Below are 8498 nucleotides of genomic sequence, written 5' to 3'. Positions count from 1 at the left end.
CTTGCTAAAAGAAACAGACCTTAGGGCCAAGTGCGCTGGAGGGAGAAGTGACTACCAGGAACCATTGCTGTGATGCCTTTGGATGATGTGAACAGCTACTGGATCCAGCACACAGATTCATTCCCTTGAGGTGAGCTTCCTCAACTGCCTTTCACTGTGAACAGGACTGCTGCATGGGTTGGGTGATTTGACATTCACTTTGGTTTTCTTCTTCTCTGTTGTATTGATTTCCTGATGTAAAGTTGAAGGGGGAATGGTATCGAATGAAGCCCTTGCGAGCATTTAGTTGTTTTATTATTTAAACAGCTGCTTCTTGTTCTGTCTCGTGATGTGAGTATATGAAATTTTCCCCATGAAAACAGGCAGGCACAATCTAATTGGGTTTTGAAAATTACTTTAATCAGACAAACACAAGCTCTATTTTTTTATAGAGAAAAATACGAAGATAACTGATGGCTGTACTGGAGTGGTAGAAAAGCTTGCATTTCTACCTTGGAATTTTGAACTGGACCAGTGGTAACTCCCAGCTCCAGCACCAGGGCTGCTGAGTAGTGTGTGCCTCCACCTATGAGCTGATCAGACATTGAAAATGAAAAGCTGCATGGCTTTGCAGCAGGTCTTTTGGCTGCAGTATGGTAGTGGGAGGGCAATGGATCCCTTCCTTTTCCCTTTTATGGGTACTCCCCCCCCAAGAAAATATGGGGATGCTTGGCTGTGAGGAGCTGCCCGGGTGGGAATGGTGCATGTCTCGTGATGCTTTTGCAGCTCTTCCTAGGAGCTGCCAGCTTTTTCTCCAATTTTCTGCTTATGTTTCCACTCTTAACCCATCACGCACCAGCGGTTCATTTGTAAGCTAGCTTGCGAGGGAACTGAGTCTGCTGATGCCTTTCTTGTATTGCCTTCCCTACAGGGGAATAGAAAAAAATGTTGCTTTACTTTAATGAAGACTGTGGTGACTACTTTTAACCAAACATCTTCACTTCTTTCCCAGTAAAAAAAAAAACAAACCAAAACCACCACTTGTGAAACTGTGCTTTACTTCCAAATTGTCTTTCCTAAGGAGAAAGGAAAGCTCTATATTTAAACATACAGGGAACAAATGGGGATTTAATAAGCAAACATTTTCATTTAAATTTCCATTTTTATATGGAAAGGCCATTTTTCTTGGCTCATTATAATTTCTCAGAGCCTGCTAGTACTTTAGACTTTCACCCTGCTGGAACAGAGATTGACAGATGTGAGAGTGGTGAACCTAGGCACCACCAATCGTCTTGGCACAGGCTGTGCCAGCAGCTCATGTGCTTGCAGACAATGCAGAAATGACAGTGGTTGTTCAAAGCATTTGACCGTCAGTCCCCCATCAAGGACATACAAACATCATGCTTGATAAGGGCACTTTTTCTGTCTGGTTATTGCTGTGTGGTGGGGGGGGCAAAAATGGTGCTGAGACCCTCTCTGTAGATCTCCCCTGGATTGTTTTTATTGTACTCAGTCATCTGGATCCCCCCAGGAGCACTGTTCCTCTATTGGATGCTCCAGCCTCCCTCCACCTCAGTGGTCCCCAGACTTCCCAAACACACTCTTTGGGGCTTGTTAGATAACACCTGCTCACTGTTCATGCTGAATGGTCAAGAAAGTGTCCTTATCCATGCAACAGGTCCATCGTTTTTGACATGGTCTCATGCTGAAGTCACAAATATTTTCTGTTGATTCCTCTGACTGACTTGGAGAGGCCCAGGTAAATTGGTTCAGCTATGATTGATGCAATCTACTCACTGAAAAGGTTTCGCCATACAGTGTTCACAGTCTGTAACTAGGTATTTTCTGACTTTATCAAGTAACATTACTTACGTAAGTGGCTGTTTTCACTTCCAAATTACCTGTCAGCATTTGTGAATTTCTCCAAATAAAGTGGCTCTGCACAACAGTCTTGAGAAATAGGTAATCATTGGGACATTGAAATATTTTAGTTATATCCTGCAGTTAACTTTTACAGTTAATCTTTACTGCAGTTAACTGAAGTGAGAAAATCCCAGCTGACTCATCCTTCACCTGTGGAAGTTTTTGGATGTTGACAGGAGGCTGTCAATGTTGTCTCTGATCCTGCAGTAGGACACAGTGGTTTGGACTAAAATGCTGTGTAGAGACCCCCTTCTCTCTAGCAAATAAGATATGTAAGAATAAGCATGTCATGGTATTTCTTAGAACACTTTTTTGGTTTTTGATTGGAGCACTTCCTAAGTCAGAAGCTGAATCTCTGTGTTTAATAGCCCTCTGGGGTTTTTCCTCTCGGAATTTGCAATACCCTTTTTTTGAACTAAAGTGCAAAGAGTTTCCTTAGCAAAGTCTGGTTCAGCTGAGCTCCAGTTAGATGGACACAGTTCTCCATTCTCTGTTGGCGATTCCTTGGTGACCTGCCAAAGGAGCAAGTGAGAAGCAGTAGATATGGGAAAGGATGTTAATGCTACCCTGATTGTGTTGGGTGGGCTGTTTGGTTTTTTTTTCCCCCCCTGTGCTCTAATCGCATCTGAATGTTTCAGTTGAATCCTGCATTGACTTACCAATGAGGTTTGCCGTGGCTGCTTGGGCAAACTCTTTGCTTTTAAGTCAGATGCTATTCTTTTGCTTCAAGGTTAAAGATCAGACAGCTGATGCCTCATTAAGTGGCTGGATGAAACCTCTCATCCAGAGAGATTCATTAAAATGAGGAGCTAATTACTTGGAGGGAAGCTGTGTCAGAGCTGGTCTGTATGTCAGTGTCAGATGTGTTGGGGAGATGTTTGCTCTGCTCTCCTAGGGATTATGCTTACACTACCTGTAAGAGGCCAAATAGGCCTAGTTCAGCAGTGGATTAAACTTCTTGTTTTGCGGCTGTTGTGCTGATATTGGCAGTTTCTGCCGCACCCCAGCTCATAAACCAACCAGCAGTGGGGAAGGGAGGGTGCCCTTCTGGAACAGGAGACCCCAGCTCCTGGTGGATTCATGGGCTGTGGAGGTTCCCAGGGCATGTTGGCTGGGCAGCAGCAAGAAGTCAGTGTCCCCAGCTGGGCTTGGCATGTGGTTGGCACATGTAGGGGGGATTCGAGAAGGGTGGTGTGTGAGCAACTTTGTGATAGGGGAGGGAAGAGAAGCTTTCAGCATGAGTGGCAAATAATCACCAGTAAAGTAAAAGCGGTCTGATGTCATGTGAATGTGGTACGTGAACATATAAGTAGAGAGAGAGAAAGATCAAGGTGGGAAGTGTTTTGGAGAGTTTGATTTTTTTTTTAAGTGAATATAGACATTATAAAAGGGCGGGGGGAGACCACTGGTGCAACAGTATTGTTCCCTTCAATTTTTATTCAACTCAGCAACACGAAGAACTTTTGAATTCATTAAGGTTAAATTCAGCTGTATGTATTAAAATGCTTAGCTGTCATGCAATGCTTACTCTCTCATGCTCTAGGATAAATACCTGGTTTTAGCACAGGCAATGCAAATTTTAAATAAATGAAAGCACATGTGTGCCCAGTTTTGTGCTGGGAGGGCAGAGAAATGTCAATGTTAAGCCAGTTTGCATTTCAATTTTATCTGATGTGTGATAAATGCCTCATAGTGTAATTGTATGTATATTGATATGCCTTTCCAGTAATTCCTCCCATGAATTTTCTGACCAGCTATAAAAATGACCCCAGACACACCCCGTACATTTTAATCTGAGATGCCTTCATCTGGGAAAGCAGTTAGAGAAATGGCTGCAAATCTTAGTGCCATCATTCCTTTTAAACGATTCCTGAGACTGAGCTTACAGCTGGCACCATCCTTCCTGCCTTAGGCCCTAAGATAGTTCTCCAAAGATATTTGATGATCTCCTTTGAATCTTAAGCATCTTTTCCTCGCTTTCTGCAGAATATTATGTTCCTAGTTGTTACTTTTCAAACAGCAGCAAGGAACATGGCTGTGGTTTTCAGAGGTATATGCGTACTTAACTTGATGTTATCTGAGTTCTTCAGCCTTGCTGAAGAATGATAAAAATCAGCTCACTTACTGAAGAGGGTGAGGGATGGCTATACCTCTATTGTATTGCATTTCTTCTCAGTGCACCACAAAAAATGAGCAGTGAGCAAAATACGGGCTTTCTGCTCTGCTTGCACCAGAGAGGCGTGCAATGGGCACAATGCATGCTACTTTGCTCTTGTACACGCTGCAAAGTCTGCCACACCTTGCACTGTGCTTTGGGGGATTTCTTTCTGATGAAAGCATCAATTTCCCGTTTCCTCCCAAAATCTGGTTTTAATAAAATGACATTGTTAATAATTGGAATGTGCACAGCCGGAAAACTGAATCATATATACAAATGATGTACTTCTAAGTTTTCCCTGTCAAACAAATACTGCATATCTGTTACAAATCATGTACATTTGCTAAATTTTAAGTCAAGATTCAATCAAGAAATCTTAACCAAGACTGTTACATTTTAGATGAGTGTCATCTCATTGATAAGCTACTTTTATTTCCAGCTGGTGAGTACATCTCACTTCATAACATTTTTAAGAACAACTAGCACTCTCTGGGATGTGGAATTGAAATTACCTTGAAATCAGGAGCTGTTTGCCTGAGGACATACTAGGTGCTCGAGCTGCCTGGCAGCTGGGTCCTTGCATCTTGACTTGATATCCAGGATTTTAATGGAAATAACACTTAACACAAGTGAGTTTCCAGTTATCCTAAATGCCAGTCTGGGACCCGCTTTTATAAATATCTAAATTAGATTTTGCTTGTTGGACACAGTATCTTTCTTGTCTGTCTCCTGCATATTTTGGATGATAAAGGCATACATCAGAGACAGTACATTCCTCTTAGTGCAGGTTTAAGTCATGCTTGCTGCAGCTACATATTTCTGTCCTTGCTGATTAGTTTTCTTTTTGCCATTTTTTACTCCATTATTGTCTAGGTTGGCCTTGGCCACATGAAATAAAATGTGGTGCTGAAGTCCAATATGACACAAGAAGTTGGTGCATTTTTTTAGTATGTAAGTAAGTTAAATCCTGATGAGGTCCTATATTAATGATTTACAGACAAAAATACAGGGTTTAAAAGAGAGGGAAGTTAGAAATAAACTAACCCTGTGAGGTCTGCAAACATGTCTGGAAAACCAGTTTGCATTGCTGATTTTGAAGAGTATGCTAAAAAATTCCTCCCCAAATCAGTATATGATTATTACCGATCTGGAGCAGATGACCAGGAAACACTAGCAGATAATGTAGCAGCATTTTCAAGGTAGGAGGATGATTTAAGGCTGGAGCGGGAGGGGGAGTTGTAAATTCTGCATTATTTGTAGAAGTGGTGCAATATCAAATTTTTCTGTGTGAACAAAACTCAGTTTTTTTGCAACTTGTTTGGTTTTTATCAAAAAGACTCTCTAATTCCTTTTCAGAAAAACTCTCCCCTTTCACTCCTCCACCTAACATTTTCTCTCGAAAAGCAGTCCCTAAAATCCGTTAGCATTTTTTTAGCTTTACCTGCATTTTCTTTTGTTAACATAAATTCTTTAAAGGGTCTTTTGGCTGCAATATTTAATCAACTGATGAAACCACCATTTCTGCATTTTGGGCTATAATGCTGGCAAGGAATTCTTGTGGTGGGGTTGTACCTTTTAGGTCCTGAGTCAGTTTAGCCTTTTGCTTGTTCTTCCTAGACTGGATTAGTTACACAGCCTGCCCTGGTAAGTGCTTGTGCAACATTGCTAGATCAGAGCTGCATAGCCTCGCAAAAAGGAGTTGCATATCCTAGCTGTGGAGTGAGCTGTGAAAGCCAAGGCTCACAACTGGGTGGCCAAGCAGTCTTGGGTGGGGTCTCCAGCTGAAGGTCAGTGCTTCACCAGGAAATACCGTAAATAATGGGAACTATTATAAACAAGTTTTGACTTAGACTGGCCCAGTGTACTGTTGTCAAAACCTGAACTTGGGTCCCCCTTGCCTCAGAGGTACAAAGTCAACACAAAGTAAGTCAGCATTTGCTGTCAGATTCAGTGGAAGTGTCAAAACTTGCATCAAGTCAGTTGGTTCCCCATCCCCTCAATGTCCACTGTTGCTCTACCCCCAGAGCATCAGCCCAAGTGCTGCAGAGGAAAGGAGGCAGCTGGAGGCTGATTGCTTCAGCCTGGCTGAGCCCAGTCAAACTGCTTAAACAGTTGTCGGCTTCCCTTTCCTTTGGGTGCAGTGTTGGTGCAGACATTTAACCCCCCTGCTAATCTCTAAAGGCTTTGTCTTAAATCACTCTAACAAACTAAAACAAGTTTTTTTCCAATTTGTCTTTAGTCCTTCTCCCTCCCTACTTTGCTTTTCTGCTGTAGAGCAGCAATCCTACTTCTTGCTCCAGTTGCCTTTCCATAGGCTATAAGCAGCTGGAAAATCCCATGCAACTTTAAGGTTGTAGCAAACTCAGTGATAGCTCATTTAGTGGGATTGCAAAGGTCAGATTGCAGAAATTAGCTCAGAACCTTAATTCTAGGGACACACATATAAAGGCTTTTTAATCTCAGGAGAAGAAAACTAAGCCTCCACTGTGACCACTTACTCCAGGCAGAAGCCCCCATCACAGACTGGAAACCCCTTGTGCTTGGGGCTGTTCAAATACAAGCCAAAGGACTGCTCCAGCTACAAGGAGTAAATGGGAGTAGGAGAGGACGGAGTAGTGCTCACCCACTCTTTTAATGTTTCTACATGCTATGATGTTATTTGCTCTCATAAAATCAAAATGAGATGTTAAGGAAAGGGCACTCGAAGGAAGTGCTCAGAGGCAATAAGCTGTAGAAGTAGAGAACTTACTACTAACAGCTAGAGCTAATCATGATTAAACCAAAGTTGGATCTAAACTGCCCAGAGAAAGACAAAAAACTGGGTATGTCCACTTGCTGTTTTGGCATTAGCAGGGCTAGATGTTAGCGGTGAGATAAGAGCAGCTCTGCTCTGAAGCTTTTTCTACTGCAGGGGCAAATTCCTCTAATAAAATGCCCCCACATAGGGCTGGTCACCTGTGGCATCCACACTCACCTCATCTTTCCTGGAATCTGCTATCATATTTTCAATAAGAGCCTCCAGTTTTAGGTGTTCAAAACTGTGGAGATTGCAGGCAGCCTGGAAACTGAAGGAGATATTAATTAGCAGTCTCTTGAACAGCCTGACATTTTAAAAATAAATGAAATTTGCCAGGTCCTGTGTGGCTCAAAGGCCCTCAGTTGCTGGGTTCCTGCTCCTCAGCAGTGAAGGTATGCAGGGGATGGAAACTCTGTTTCTGTTTCTGCTCCCCCTCCCTTTGTATATTTGTCTTAAGAAAGCAAGAGCTAGTTTCTGCAGTAGCTTTAGCCCATTTAAGTCTTCCAAAAAGGCGGTTAAAGTCTAAGACTTGACAGTGGGGCTTACTCTATTAAATCATCAAACAACAGAACTTGTTGACAGTGAAAGAGAGAGGTCGCAGGGCAGAAATGTTGAAGGCAAAGCTTTGCTTGTTACCTTTCCGTTGCTGTACATCTGTCTCATTCTGGGTGTCCACCAAAGTACAGAAAAGCGTGGTGATGTGCTGATGGTCACCCGGCAGGTCAGCAGGAGAGCTGGGATCAGAGCCTGAGACCCAGCTCCCCTGGTGAGGCATGCGGTCCCTCTTTTCTGGTCGCTGCAGCACTAGCACAGCTCTTCCAGTGACGGTGGGCATCGCAGCTGAGTCGTCTGCTGGGGCTTACCCAGCTTTACACACTGTATGAAGTGGAAAGGATGCAGAGCTGGAGTGTGGATATAATAACTTACAGCTTCATGGACAAATGTGCTTTTATATATCCATAACAACAGGGAGATGATACAAAGGTGGTCAGAATTAAAAATAGCCCTTATGTAGCACTGAAAAACATAAATTATTCTCAACGTTTCCAGTGCATTCCTGTACCTGTCTATTTGCAAACTGAAATATTTTCAGTAAGCAGTGTGCACTTTCTGCCTGCAGCCAGGTGGATCTCCCTCTCTGCAAAGGTGACCCCGTTTAATGGACTGTTGAACCTCTTTGCAGCTGTTGAGCACAGGACTCCGTGGACTCTATCTTGATAGCTACAGTGGGTTCCCACTTGTCACTGCTGAGGGACCAGAAATGATGGTGGATTCCTATTTTCTCTGCACATGGGCAGTTATGGTCAATGGTTTACTAGACCATGTTTGCAATGGCTTCTTGGCAACACATGTAGAAAAGATAGAAACCTGGTATAAAGACTTCACAGTATTTTGATTTATACAACCTATTTGACACAAGCATCTTTAAAAAAGGAGAATCTTATCTTTTTTTGATGCTGCTGGGAGAAGCATGGCCATTAAGGATGCACGACTGCTGCCCACTCTGGCTCACCTAGTCCCTGTGTGTCTCTGAGCACATTACTGCTTTTTCCTCCCTGTTTCCGAGCAGAGCTTGTGGGTAAATATAAAGAAAGATGGACTTTACACCCCTGAGCCACAAAGATCACAGTCAGATGACTT

General features: G+C 42.9%; 1 protein-coding gene and 1 long non-coding RNA gene across 4 annotated transcripts in view; one reads left to right on the top strand and one right to left on the bottom strand.

Moving 5' to 3' along the window:
- Positions 1-383: 383 nt before the first annotated feature.
- LOC142054955 (uncharacterized) lies at positions 384-8075 on the bottom strand. Of its 2 annotated transcripts, none has more exons than XR_012659742.1 (3): positions 7494-8072; positions 7035-7125; positions 384-904 (listed from the first exon to the last, which is right to left on the bottom strand). It is a non-coding gene; the product is annotated as an uncharacterized LOC142054955 (long non-coding RNA). The 2 variants fall into 2 exon arrangements; XR_012659741.1 differs by lacking the exon at positions 384-904 and adding an exon at positions 1913-4266 and having other exon boundaries at positions 7494-8075.
- Positions 5082-8498, top strand: part of HAO1 (hydroxyacid oxidase 1) — a 47965-nt gene continuing 44548 nt past the window's right edge. For both annotated transcript variants that reach the window (XR_012659737.1, XM_075088208.1), the window contains exon 1: positions 5082-5259. Coding sequence is in view for 1 of the 2 variants with exons in the window: in XM_075088208.1 (XP_074944309.1) it covers positions 5123-5259 (137 nt within the window). In the remaining variant the exon portion in view is untranslated. The remainder of the gene's footprint in view (positions 5260-8498) is intronic.

This window comes from Phalacrocorax aristotelis, chromosome 3 (genome assembly GCF_949628215.1).
Source record: "Phalacrocorax aristotelis chromosome 3, bGulAri2.1, whole genome shotgun sequence".
In the NCBI taxonomy this organism is placed as follows: Eukaryota; Metazoa; Chordata; class Aves; order Suliformes; family Phalacrocoracidae; genus Phalacrocorax; species Phalacrocorax aristotelis.
The sequence above is the reverse complement of the archived record's forward strand: the minus strand, read 5'-3'. Positions and strand labels throughout refer to the sequence as shown.